The following is a 13,896-nucleotide window of genomic DNA, read 5'->3' on the forward strand; positions in this document are numbered from 1 at the left end:
TCTTGGGGAGAGAGGGGTGAAACTCCCAGTCAGACCATGAGGCTTTGTGCTTATGTGGGCACCTCTTAACTGCCTTGCTTTTTAACAAATTCAAGAAAGTCAGTTAAGCATATCCACTAAAAATCACACCTAATACAATAATGAGATGTTACCCTGTCTTTCCCAGTCTAAACAGCATTAGGGGAGAAAAAAAACCCAAAACAAACTATCTACCAGTCATTTCAGAAGTGACTATATCTAGTAGGATCACTTTATGCCCTCAGGGAAGGCTCTGGCTAAACCTTGGGCAGCTAAGCAGGTTAGGCTGGGTTTCTGTACTACTACTTCAATCATCTAAATGATTTATAGAATCCACCGATTGGCAAAGAATAGGACTATAAATATTTGTAATATGGTCACAGTCTTCAAATTTTAACAAACTGCTAATCTAAACTTAATGGATAACAACTGTTTTCTCAGAGGGATTCCACATTCTGAATTCCCAGCCCTTGGGACACTTCGGAGAGTCTGTGGAGGACTGGACTCACAGCTCAACTTCGTAACACGTATGCCGGATTGGCAACTTTGACATTTACCGCTTCTAGGCTAGTATTAATTTGATAATACAGCTTCAAAACACTTAAGTACCTTAGTTTTATAAATGAATATAAGACACAGTATACTGAAGACATCACTAACCATCTTGTGTATTGGAACATTTTAACGAACAGGTCTGCAATAACTTCAAGAGAAGCTGTAGGCTTTTATCTGTTTTCAGTGTTGGTATGTAAGCATTACTGCCAAGTTTCATCAAGACATCCAGAAGAGGGTTCAAGAAAGTCTCTGGTTCAATCCATTCTATGTTGCCTTTTCCACTACACAAAAACAAAAATTAAGAAGACAGTCTTCTTCTGCCTTAAATGCTGAAGTCACTTATGGAAATGAACAGGACAGGCTCCCAAGTCACTGAAGTATCTTTAGAAATGTTACCCGCTATGTTTGCAGCCACAGTTGGACAAGGTCTAAGGAATGATCAGGCTGACTGGAAGTCTACAAAGAATGGAGAACTTGCTGACTTGATCTGGCTCCTACTGGATCCTTCAGGAGTGAGGGGGTTGAAAAAGAGAGAAATGTAAAATGAAGCATTTCATACTTACCTGTGTTTATTCCTCATCCGCTCCACGTCTGCAGCCAATACAATCATTGTTGCAACAAGCTTAGCTTCAAACCAGTCAGGCATTAAGCAACTGTCTCCTGCTTAAAGATATTTTAAGGTTTCCACAGTATTTAAAAAAAATCTTTACAATAATTTTTAGAACTTGTAGGTTTATAGTTTATTGAAATAGTATAACAACTAATCCTAACAAGAATGTTACCACTGTTTTATTTTATCACTCTTTCATGTAGATAAAAAATGAACTCAAACACAATTGCTTTTCCTCTACAACTCAAAGAGGCTAATCACATTGGCCTCTATGCTGAAATCCATTTTAGGTCATTATCTAGTAGCATATATTATGTGATAGATCCCGGCAGACTTTTCTTTTGAATTTTTTTTAAAATACACTACCATACTTGAATGAAGTTAAGAACATTATTCCACTACACTTTGTCAGAAATCTCAGATGTGACTTTGACCAGTTATAAGTTACATGAAAAACAGAAACTATGCCGTCAATAGAAAATAAAAAAGAGAAACTAACTGAAATTTCTCTTTTCATCAATCTTTATGCAGGACATCACCATCATAGCTATAAAATTGTTTCTTAAACAGTAGTACATAAGTTGGTTTTAGGGGGGTTTTGACTGGTATGTTTTTTGCTTTGGGAATTTTGAAAGCAAAACACAATTTGGAGGTCCAATTCAAGAATCCAGTTACAACTCTTTCTTTCTGCCTCCACAGAACTGTTTATAAGTTGTAACTCGTATCAAACTAGGAAATTACAAACATTACTTTTTAGAAGTGAAACATTAAAATTTGCCATAGAATTACAGATAATATAGACCAAGGACTAAACTAACACTTCAGGAAGTAAAGATCTGTCAAAATTTTTAGCAAACCATTTACCTTGTAATATCCACATACAAACTCAGCCTGCAATTGCTCTAACAATAATACAATCAAGTCAAGTTTCCTGGGCTGGAGGAAGCTTCTGAAGCTACCTAACATCAGCAAATGAACAGTGAACAAATAAGTCCCTTCAGAATTTATCTGTTTATTTATTCAAGATAGAAAGTGCCTTCCTTGGTTACAACATGTGGCAGCTCATCTGCTGCAAGCAGACCAAGATCAAGAGAACATCACTATGCAGGGAAGTGCCTAACTATAAGCTGCCTAACTATATGGCACGTCTCTCCATAAAAACATCAGTTCATTCTACAAAGCTCAGCTGAAAAAGGCTACAGAAGCTGTATCTATTCACATTCCCTTGTGCTCTCCTCTACCACCATACTCCAGCATCTTCAGACACCACAAAAAAAGTAACAAATCTAACAGACAAGCATCAGCACAGCATTCAAGTTAGATGTTAAAGCAAAACTTTAAGTCCATACTGTGGGACTGTATTTTATGAAGGAAATCTGGAATTAAGAAAATAAAGGTCAAACTTAAGACTCATAGCTACTATAAATTAGATACAATTTTATCAGGTACAATACAAAAAAACTCTTCTAAAATCTAATGGATTGTTGTAATTTTTTATTATCTTCAAACCTTTTTTTATTAATAAGTATTTAACTTACCTTCAGATGCTGGTGTCTTCAGGTACTCTCCCACAAGACTCTGTACATATTGACATAACGATGATGTCTTTTGATGTTCATAATCAGAGGCTACAGACTTCCTGAAGCATCTGTCATTCACTTGTAACCAACTGCAAAGCTAAATTAAACCCACTGTGTTAGTACTTAGCCACATCTGCCAGCAGTGTACTGACATTACCAACATAACAGCAGCATGCTGAACCACTGTTAGATACGAGCTGTTACATCAGCAAATCCACGCTGGAGCTACCTTGAGGCTTCTATTCCCTTCTAACACAGAAGAAGGTTCTTCCAGAGGGTAAGTCAGAGGACCCAAAAAAAGATCATTGGTACCAACACAAGAAAAAATGCTTCAAGAGCTGTAAAACTGACAAAAATCCCTTTATTTCAAAAGGACTTCCCACAGCCAAGTGTTATCTAGTGAAATCTACCCTTTGTGCCAAAAATCAAAGGAGTATGGTGCAATGTACAGTATACCTAAGAGGATACTACGCTAAAAACCCACAGAATTATATTGCTGTACAACTAAGCAAAAACTATGGTTATATATATATATTCAGTTGGCTCCAGTAGATCCTATATCTAGAGATTTTTATTTATTTTATTTTTCCACAGCATTTTGTATCTTGCAAAGGCAGGAAACACATATCCTGTGGAAAAAGACACGTCTCATATAATCTTTTGGAGGTCATATACTGGTCCATTCAGAGAATCTCAGGATTCACGTTATCTTCGACATTATTTTCAAAACTGAAAGAAAGGGAAAGTATGCACCATGCTAGCAGACTAGCCCTTTAAAGATAGAACAAATGTAGAAAAAGCATTCTTTTCCATCAAATGAAATTTTACAATGGACAGTTGAGAGGAAATGAGAGGGAAGTTGCCATTAAAAGAGAATACCTAATATACAAAAACAAATGCCTGACGAATCCAGTGAGCAAGAGTAGCTCCAGCTGAGAATGTTACATTCACTTGGTATCCCGAATAAAAGAGGAGAGAATAAGCCTAAGTCATGGCTCTGTGGCTTCCATAAGGCACTCTGCTTTGCATTTTCTCCATGAAGTTAGCAACCATGTAGAGAAGTGAGCATAGACCCCTGATGGGAGAGATTACAGATACCAGTATAAAGTTACCAATAGCAATTTTAGTTCCTATGACGATGATTAGGAAGACTAGGACTCTGATGAACACACAGAAGTCTCTTAAAGGACCAGTAGTGAGCAACCAAAAGTCCGAGTAAGACGTGATTCTGATGTGCATTTAAATATAGTTACACCTAACAGCTGCAATACCAAGATGAACTCCAGGATAAACACAAAGAACTGGGGTGGATAAGCCCTGAAGGATTCAAAAAAAAGCCTCTGTCTCAAGAAAGAACTTTCTCTTCTGTAGAACTGAAAATTTCTGCACAAAGAAAAAAATCTTCTTGTCCTGTCCCCCACCTTACCTTCCCTTCAGCCACCTTAGAATCCCCCCACTTTCAATCTGCTGAGTAATTTATTTAGGGATAACATTAACACCACTATAGCATTAAAAAAAAATTAAAAATCTCAGCATTCAAGTGAAATATGAGTGCTTGGACTTGGTGATCTTAAAGGTCTTTTCCAACTGTAACAATTACATGATTCTATAACTCCATTAGCACTCCACATATAGAAATTGCAGAACATATCAATGCAGAAGTAGCTAACTATTTATATATCAAAATCACAATAATGAAACATGCATTTGTACAGGTATTAGAAAGTGTTTGACGAACATAAAATCAGCTTCACTTCTCACCTCTGTCCATAACATAGTGTCTCTCCTTAGGGACTCCTCTGGTCTAAGGGACAGAAGAAAGCTTGAAACTTCTGGGAGGGACACTTTCTCCTGAAGAAATGAATGAGGATACAATAGTTGCCAACACAATATCCAACAGATAACATTTCTATAACAACTCAAGAAGTTTGCTGTTGTCTGAAAAAGTTTCAGAAAGAGTTGGTCACGCTGTAGGACGAACTTATCTTTACCAAGCGACTTTAATTTTCTCAAATATCAAAATCTCTAACGAATGCTTAGTAGAACAGTGCTTTTCACCGATAACATCATTTGAATTCATGTTCGTGAGTTCACCGATGAGCACTGTTTCTGTGTTTTCAAGAGGAAATCCTGCTCAGACAAGTTTACAGTCATAACACAACATGGAAAACTGTCTACTCATGTAAAAAGCAAGTATATTATAAGACAACAAAAAATTACTTTGACTACTGAATAATTAAGGTCTAGCTATTTCAACATTTTGTTTGGGTTTTTTGTTTTTCTACAGTTCACATTCACTAACAAAAAGTAACAAAAAAGTACACCTTATGAAAAACAAAGGTAACAGAAGCATATCCATACTTACATAGCAAAATCAGTTGTTCCGTGTTGTACTTAGCAAGTTTTTTAATACTGTTTACCCTGTAAAAGTGTTGGTGTATTTCTATTACACTAGAAAGTAAAAAAGAAACCAACAAAATCAAACTCACCACCTCTGTCAAATGCATAGCTGTTTGAAGAAGATAGCACTGAGCAGCCCCACGCAACAAAACCTGATGTGTGATCATAGTACACTGGAGCACATCTCTGGAAACAAGAAAAAACAGCCATTCTAGACAATACACACTTTGGAAGTTTAAACATTTTCATGTATTTACTAATTATTAACCATTTTCAATATACGAGATTGTATTTAACACATATATTTTACGAAGTATAACACAATCATTGCCTGATCAGACAGCATACAATCCAGAACCATGACTGCTACTGTATGCACTTGGCGGGGGGGCGGAGGGGCAAAACGAACCCAAAACTGAAGAATGAACATGATAATATCAGTTCACACTATATTTAATATATTAACATTAATACTCATATTTCTTTCTGTAATAAATATAGAAATAAAATGTTTGCCATCAAATTCTCACTCCAGTACAAAATTTAAAGAAACCAGGCATGTCTTTTTTTTTTTCTATAAACTGCTATTCCTTTAATCACAGAATCTCAAGGGTTGGAAGGGACCCCAAAAGATCATCTAGTCCAACCTCCTTGCCAGGGCAGGACCACCCAGAGTAGGTCACACAGGAAGTCAAACCGGCAGGTTTTGAATGTCTACAGAGGAGACTCAACAACCTATCTGGGCAGCCTGTTCCAGTGCTCCATCACTCTCACACTGAAGAAATTCTTCCTTGGTTTTCTTTGGAACCTCTTATGTTCCAGTTTATACCCATTGCCCCTTGTCCTATCATTGGACATCATTGAGAAGAGCCTGGCTCCAACCTCTTGACACTTACCTTTTATGTATTTGTAAACATTAATGAGGTCACCCCTCAGTCTCCTCCAAGCTAAAGAGCCCCAGGTCCCTCAGTCTTTCATCATAAGGGAGATGCTTCACTCCGTTATCTTTGTGGCCTTGTGCTGAACTATGTCCAGCAGCTCCCTGTCCTTCTTGAACCAAGGGGTCCAGAACTGGACACAATATTCCAGATGTGGTCTCACAATGGCAGAGCAGAGGGGGAGGAGAACCTCTCTTGACCTACTGCCCACACCTCTTCTAATACACCCCAGAATGCCATTGGCCTTCTTGGCCATCAGGGCACATTGCTGGCTCATGCTCATCCTGCTGCCCACCAAGACCCCCAGGTCCTTTTCACCTACACTACTCTCTAACACTTCATTTCCCAATGTGTACTGGTACAAGGGGTTATTCCTTCCCAGATATAAGACTCTACATTTGTCCTTGTTGGATTTCATTAAATCTCCCCCCCGCCCAACTCTCCAGCCTGTCCAGGTCTCGTTGAACAGCAGTACAGTCTTCTGCTGTCAGCCACTACCCCCCTTTTAGTATCATCAGCAAACTTGCTGACAGTGGCCTCTGTTCCCTCATCAAGATCATTAATGAATATATTGAATAGTACTGTAAGCACGATAGTACTGTAAGTAAGATTCACCAGTAAGATTTTATTTCAAAGCTCAAATTTGACTAAAGTGGAAAAATGACTGATTCTTAGCATATCTAGGAAGTGAAAGTAGACACTTAAGAAACACCAGCGTGATTAAGGACCATACACATGCCAAGAACTTTTATCTAGCCTTTTATTTACAAGTCTTTCAGTTTCAGCTTTTGAGGGCAATCCTCCAAAGCCTCAACTGCTATTAAACAAGGTTTTAATGTATTTAGAAAAAAAACAGGGGAAAATGTGACATTTATCAGTTGGGAAATATGGCAAATCAGGAAAAAAATATGACAGAAAAAAAAAGGTAATAATGAAGGTCTGAAATGAACAGGTATCAATACACTGGTTCTTAAACTGCTTTCCACTGTGAATTAGACAAAGCAGAAAGACCTTTCCATTCCCATGTATAACCATCACATCCTCCCAGAAATAATAAATATTAATCACATCCCAGCTCTTCAGAAGTTCAGCATATTTCTTTAGAAGTCTATAAGAACACAATGCAGTGTACATTTTACCTTAAAGCATGAAGTCCTTCAGCACCAAGTACTTTACATGCAGGAATATATGCCAGAGCCATAGAAAGAAACAAAATGGGAACAGCACACCAATGCCTACTCGTCATCTTCTGAATAAACTTTAACAGGAAACTACCTTAAAATAAAAGTAAACAAAACAGACAGTCCAGAGTGACTACTTGTTCTCCAGTGCATTTAAGTGACAAAGACCCTGGCAGGAGAGTGTTATAATCATTTCTGAAAATTACATGAAAGGTAACACTATTATTTCATAGCTGCTTAAATCAAAAAAGTACATTCCAAAGTAGTCTGACAGTAAGGTAATACAATAAGGAGATAAACAGAAAAAACCCTAATTTTGGTTTTGGTGATCTGCATTGATCATCATATTCAACAACGGAATTTTAACTCATTTCAACTACTAGACAAGTTCTAAAAGATTTTGCTCTACACTGTCAAATTAAGAAAAAGAATCTGCAAACGCTGATCACTTTCAGATCTCATTAATTGTTTTTTAATAAATCTGCTTCAGATTGAAATTTTGTATGTAGCTTAATACTACAGCACCCCTCAAAGCCTCTGAAGACCTCTGTCTTCCCTGGAAACTCCACTGCCACAAGGAGAAGTACTCATTTTTTCTCTGAAGTAATGCAGAAAAATAGTGGTAAATGTTTATATGAAATACAGGAAACAAACCCACAGTTTTTATTTGATTTCTTTATTTTAAAAAAGATAATAATGAAATTTAAACATACCTTTTTCTTCCTCCGGAAGAAGTGTGAGATAAGTAGCCAAAAACTTCTGCAGCCTCATTCCCAAAGGAGGACAGGCTCCCACTAACTGACCTGGTGTCCTGGTTGGTTTTAAAACAAACACACAAGTGGCATGTTAACAGCTACAAGTAGGATTGACCCTAAACAAAAGCAAAGTGCAGCGATGCACTGAGTTTAGTGGTTAATTCACTACAGAAACTGCCTGAATGGGATACAGATGGAGAGCATCAGCACCATCGGTTCAACCCTGTGCCTGCACTCACAGAATGACAGAGGCCTTTGGGAACAGGATGCCAAGGCCCACAAGACAAGAGAACAGTGAATACAGATCACTTACACAAGTGTGCTATGGAGTTGGGACTTCTCCTGCAACACGTTATAAAGTCAGTATAAACAAAACTACCAGCACAAAAGGTTTCTAACAAAGACACATGAAGCCAAAATAGACAACCTGTGTCCTAGCAGAAGTCTCAAGATCCTGACTATCAAGGACTGGCATAAGACAGTCATGAGATTTTATAGTTTTCTCTCGTACAGTTCGACATTAATCACAACAACTTTGTGTATTCTCAGTAATGCTCAAAAATGAAACCTCCTCTACACAGGCCAGCACAGTTCACTAGAAGTATAGAAGCCAAGAGAGAAGGTTGTGAAGCATTGATCCAATGTATCTCTGATCAATATATCTCACACCAAAACACTCAGCACTTGCTTCAGCTTCTGACTTCCCATCTGTATATGTCCATTGAAAGCCTACTGCAGCTAGCCAACTTGGTGAGACAGGGGTAATTGCTGCAAGAGCCCAAAGGGGTCACATTTGTCCTGAGATGTTTAGATAGAACACATTTTGACTACAGTTTATCTAGAATCATCCAATCCAAACTGATCATCAGTTTAATAAGCAAGTCATATATTTTTCTCCAAACAAAAGTGCACAAAGTGTCAACTTTTTTAGCTGCCCAACAAGGCCAGTCAGGCCTCCAACATTGTTCTGAAGAATTTCAGATTGCTAGCCGAATCACCCAAGTCATATTTGGTATAAATTCTTGTTTCTTTACTCCCCATTCTCAGAACTATTCATGCAACTAGCACAAACGACTGAGAGCTCTCAGTACACTGAATGTACAGCAACTTACAACTCCTCAAACTTCTATTTGTTCTCTAGGCATTTACACTAAGCGAGGCTACTGTCATCTGTCACTCGTAAGTAGCGTCATGTGAAAATTTCTCCCAAAAGATAATCAGGCACTATCAAAAAAACTCAGTTATGAATCAGCAACAATTAGAGGAGGCCCTTTTTTCTATGTTGCAAGAAAGTGAGAAGATAAAACAATACTTCACCCAGTTATTAATTTATCGTATCGTACCTCACTTCTAAATTAATATTTCAACATCAGGTGTAAAATAAGACCTTGAGGCATCCCTATGTTGCTATTACTAGGATAAAATTTAGCCTGCTACATTTTGCTCACAGTCACTCACCTTTCCCAAAAAACTCTTTACCTATCAGTGAGTTCAGCAAAACCACTGGTTTGCTTGTATGTTTTCCTTTATCCAGAATTTTACAAATACACTCAAACCAGTATTCTTAGAACACATTTCTTAAAGTCTTACCTGCTATAGAGGGAACTTTCTGAGAGGGCATCCATTAGTGGCCCAATAACAAACTGATAAAAAGAAACAAAAACAATGGCTGAATATACACTTGCGTGGCACTGCCACATAATGTATAACTAGACTTATTTCATCAGACTTTAAAAGGACAGTCAGAAATTACAGAATACTTTTGCTAGTAGTAAAGAGTAGGAACAAAAAGAGAAGGAAACTGAAGAAAAAGGGGAGTAGAAGAACAAAGAAGCAAAGCAACTTTTTTGCTGGGTACATTTCACAAAGTACTGTGAAAGGTGCAGGTAAGTAAGAAATTCTTCTAGGAAACTGATGGAAAAAAGAAAGACTAGGGACCTACACAAGTAGAAAGATTTAAGGTCTGTTTATTGACTGGATTTCAAATAAGTCACAAAGAGGCTGACCATTTGTATAAATCAGAAATGTTACCTCTAAGCATAACTCCTACCTCTAAGGTACTCCCTTCTAGGAAGGAGAAAAGGAAGAAATAACAGTGTAACATAGGTCACTGTAGGGTGGTTGGGGAGTCATCGCCCATACGATACTAAGAAAAAAAAAAAATGCTTCAAAATTACAATATTTCCACATATGGAATACTGTAATGTGGAGGTTTTAATGGGATTCAGTAATATACTGATTATACTCAAGAGACATCCCCCTTGTCACAGGGTTACCTAGCAATGGATCTTCAAAATCCATCATCGAGTAAGAGACACTACGCACAGACTTACAGTCTGTTGATCAGGTTTATACAAGACATTGTTAAAGCAATCAACATTAATAATTTCTGAAAGGCTCAAGGGGCTCTGAAAATCTGAAGCATCAATCACCCCTCTGAGAATTTCACTTCTGGTGTCTCAATAAACTGGGAGCTCATTTTAATTACAGAGTATTAGCTTGAAAAATGGGAATGAAAGCCTGTACTCAAAAATGCATTCCTTCTAGCCTGGCTATTTTTCAAGTAACTATGTATTTGACACCACTTACAGATATTGCTATCACTTGCACAGCTAAAATAAGGGGCTACTTTTACAGAACACATAAAATTCCAATGCTAGTGAGGTAATTAGTGTTAAGATATATTACAAACTAGAACATCTGTTCCTTCTGGAAAGTAACAGTAACACCCTTACCTCTGAAAAACCAAGTGAATTTGGAAGATGCTTTGTTTCATAAAGTTCCAGAAAATGAAGAATGCCTTCCTTCATCAATGTTTTATTCTCACTCTCAAACATTCGTTTATAAATGCACATGTGCCATGATGGGTGAAACAACCAACAACCTGTAAAAAAAGCAAATTCTTCTAAACTGATACAAAAACGACAGTGATACATTAACATAGCAACACCACAACATATTTACATTCTGGACAACAGAGTCAATCCACAAAATGCAATAAAGATGATTATAGCTGTCAGATTTATAACAATACCCTGCTAAATCTCCAATAAAAAAACCCGACATTATTAACATGGCTTTCAAAACTCAGCCTCTAAATTTTAGTCGTTACAAACCAAAATGACTAACATATGCAAACAATTCCAAACTCATTCCAGCACTGTATTCACCTGTATCACTTTCACATTAACAGTCTTCCCACTTTGCAAATATCTAAAATCTTCACTACCTCATTAGATGTGTTCCATTTTGCCCTACATATGGCACAACATCCTTCAAGATGCTGTCTCAGCACTCATTTTCCTTCTTTCCCTGCTTTCAATGAGATGGGGTTCCCCCCATCCCTCATCTTTTACAGAGCTGTGCAGGTGACTTGGCTCACAGGACCCACCCCAAGAATTTCTGGCTTTGTTTTGTTCTCACATTAGCAAAAACATAGTTGAAAAGGAACATTTACCTGGACTTGCTGACAGAAAAGTATAATACACTGAGTGATAAGCATATGCTTTGATTTCTTCTTAGAGCAGAGGGGCATTGCCTATGTATGTGTGTATACAAGCAACCTATGCGTACAGCAGAACCCACAAAAACTGAACAGCCAGAAAACAGCTAATTTGAGAAAGAAAACATAATAAAAGCTGCTACTGAAATGGGGAGAAAAAGAAGTGTGATGTAACTGTTTCATATTTGGGAAATATTGCAGAAAAAGTAATGTCTTATCTTACCTTTTTCCCCTGATATAGCATGCTCATATAAACTGTTCAGCTTTGGTAATACTGGCTTTATGACATGGATCTGAAATGCAAATCAGATGTAGTCTAAGTAGTCAGTTTACATCTCAAACCTAGTCACTGGCACTTACTCATGAGCTAGAATTTATTATCAATCACGTTACTATAATAATCGACAATATAACTGCATTTCAATAAGCCTGAAAGGCCTGTGCAACTGATTCTGGCGTGTAACAATTTAGCACTGAGGAAAAACTGATGCTTCCACGCTACTGTATCAGTAGAACAATATCTCTTAATAACCATTCTAGCCATCAATATCATCATAAAATAGAAAAAAGTCTCCAAAACGTTTTGGTAAATGCTATTTATCTCAGCTAAAGCACAGTTATGTACAAACAAAATGACTACAAAAAGGTAGCCAAGCAGCCAAGACTTAACACCGCAATACCATACAATTAGGGAAGCCTCAAGTCAACAGAAGCCTTTGTCAAGTACCATGGACACTAAGTCAAACTCAAAAACCTTTTTCCACCAAAGCCACAACTGTTTTGCTATACTGATACAACCTCTTTTCACTAGCAGGGGCTAAATGCAGCAGCCTGACTGTCACTAAGAAATGAGTTTGCCGAGGTCTTGCAATTAACTGCAATCAAGACTTTTCTTTCTCAGCTCAGTCCACTACCCAGAATTATTTCAGAGCTCTAAACTTACTCCAAATAAGTTACACGTGTTGAGCTTTCAGCATTTAAAAGTCCAGATAAAAATACTCTGGTCAATATTTACATCGCTACCCTTCATCACCGAACCTGTACGTATTTTACCCAATTAGAACACTGGCGGTGCACTGGACAGGTGTAACATATCACACCTAACTCCCACAGGCGATAACTTCTACGGCACTCCTACCTGGTTTCCTTCCAAAGTTTCCATTATCAAAATGTAAGTTTCCCAAAACTGCAGCAGCTTCTCATTCTTCTCAGCAGACCACCAAAAGAGACTCGATTCTAACAAAAAACAGGCGGAGAGTGTGTCTGCCCGCCCGCCGCTGGCCCCGCCGCGCTCCCGCCCGCGCCCCGGCGTACCGTCTCCGCCGTCCGTGGGGCAGCGCAGCTCGGCGCGCTGTCCGCTGCTAAGATCCAGAGCTCGCTTCAGCAGGTAGCGGGCCCGCTTCCGGCACAGCCCGTCCCGCTCCGTCAGACCCTCCTGCACCACCCGCCAGAACCGCGGGCACAGCCGTGCGTCCAGACCCGCGCCCGGCTCCTGCGGGTCCCGCGGCAGCAGCGCGTCGGACAGTGCGCTCAGCGCCAGCAGCGCCCGCCCGGCCCGCGGCGGCTCCTCGCCGCCCAGCAGCCCCTCCCAGACACCCCGGAGGGCCGCCCCGTTGCCGCCCAGCGCCGGCAGCAGCCGCCCGGCCACCAGCGCCGCCGCGGCCTCGCCGTCGCCCTCCTCTCGCACCAGCTCCAGCGCCGCCGCCACGCACCGCGCCACCAGCCCCGGCTCCTCCAGCCACGGCGCCGCCGCCACCAGCGCCTCCACCGCTGCCTCCGCGCCCGCGCCGCCGCCGCCCGCCGCCAGCTCCGCCAGGGCGTCGCGGGCCAGCCGCGCGGCCAGCGGCGCCCCGCACAGCTGCACACAGTGCCGCAGCGCCCCGCGCGCCGCCCGCGCCAACCGCAGCCGCTCCCCGCACCCCGCCGCCGCTTCCCCGCCGCGCAGCAGCGGGCGGCACCGGTCCAGCGCCACCTCCCAGGCGGCCCGCCGCAGCGCCTCGGCCTCGCCCGCCGGCGACCCGCCCTCGGCCAGGCGCTGGAGCAGGAGGCGCAGCGCCTCCGCGCGCTCGGCGGACAGCGGCGCGCAGACGGCCCGCAGCAGCGCGCAGGGGTCCCCGCCGCGGGCTAGCAGCGCGTCGGCCAGCACCACCTCCATTCTGCGGGGGGGAGCGCGACAGGAGGCGCGCCGCGCCTGCGCAGGGGCCGGGGCGGGGCGCCTCATGCGCGGCCACGCCGCCCGGCCGGCTGCGCGGAGCGCCTGAGGGGCGGGGTGCTGGGCCTGCGGGGCGGGCGTGGGAGAAGCCACGGGAGCTTTGCGGCCGTCCTGTAGTCGCTGTGGTGAAAGCGCCTGGAAGACT

At 41.0% G+C, this 13,896-nt stretch overlaps 1 protein-coding gene across 3 annotated transcripts in view; it reads right to left on the minus strand.

Annotated features, from left to right (window-relative positions):
* The window catches only part of TARBP1 (TAR (HIV-1) RNA binding protein 1), a 38,918-nt gene extending 25,224 nt beyond the window's left edge, over positions 1-13,694 (minus strand). For 2 of the 3 annotated variants that reach the window (XM_061991005.1, XM_061991003.1), the window contains exons 1-12: positions 12,854-13,694; positions 12,678-12,775; positions 11,763-11,832; positions 10,773-10,921; positions 9,628-9,680; positions 7,996-8,093; positions 7,241-7,376; positions 5,253-5,349; positions 4,525-4,614; positions 2,722-2,860; positions 1,137-1,236; positions 679-854 (exon numbers count right to left, since the gene is read on the minus strand). In XM_061991005.1, the coding sequence (XP_061846989.1) occupies positions 679-854; positions 1,137-1,236; positions 2,722-2,860; positions 4,525-4,614; positions 5,253-5,349; positions 7,241-7,376; positions 7,996-8,093; positions 9,628-9,680; positions 10,773-10,921; positions 11,763-11,832; positions 12,678-12,775; positions 12,854-13,694 (2,047 nt within the window). The remainder of the gene's footprint in view (positions 1-678; positions 855-1,136; positions 1,237-2,721; positions 2,861-4,524; positions 4,615-5,252; positions 5,350-7,240; positions 7,377-7,995; positions 8,094-9,627; positions 9,681-10,772; positions 10,922-11,762; positions 11,833-12,677; positions 12,776-12,853) is intronic. The other variant, XM_061991006.1, reaches the window with a different exon arrangement.
* Positions 13,695-13,896: the final 202 nt, after the last annotated feature.

The sequence above is a fragment of the Colius striatus genome, chromosome 2 (genome assembly GCF_028858725.1).
Source record: "Colius striatus isolate bColStr4 chromosome 2, bColStr4.1.hap1, whole genome shotgun sequence".
Taxonomy (NCBI): Eukaryota; Metazoa; Chordata; class Aves; order Coliiformes; family Coliidae; genus Colius; species Colius striatus.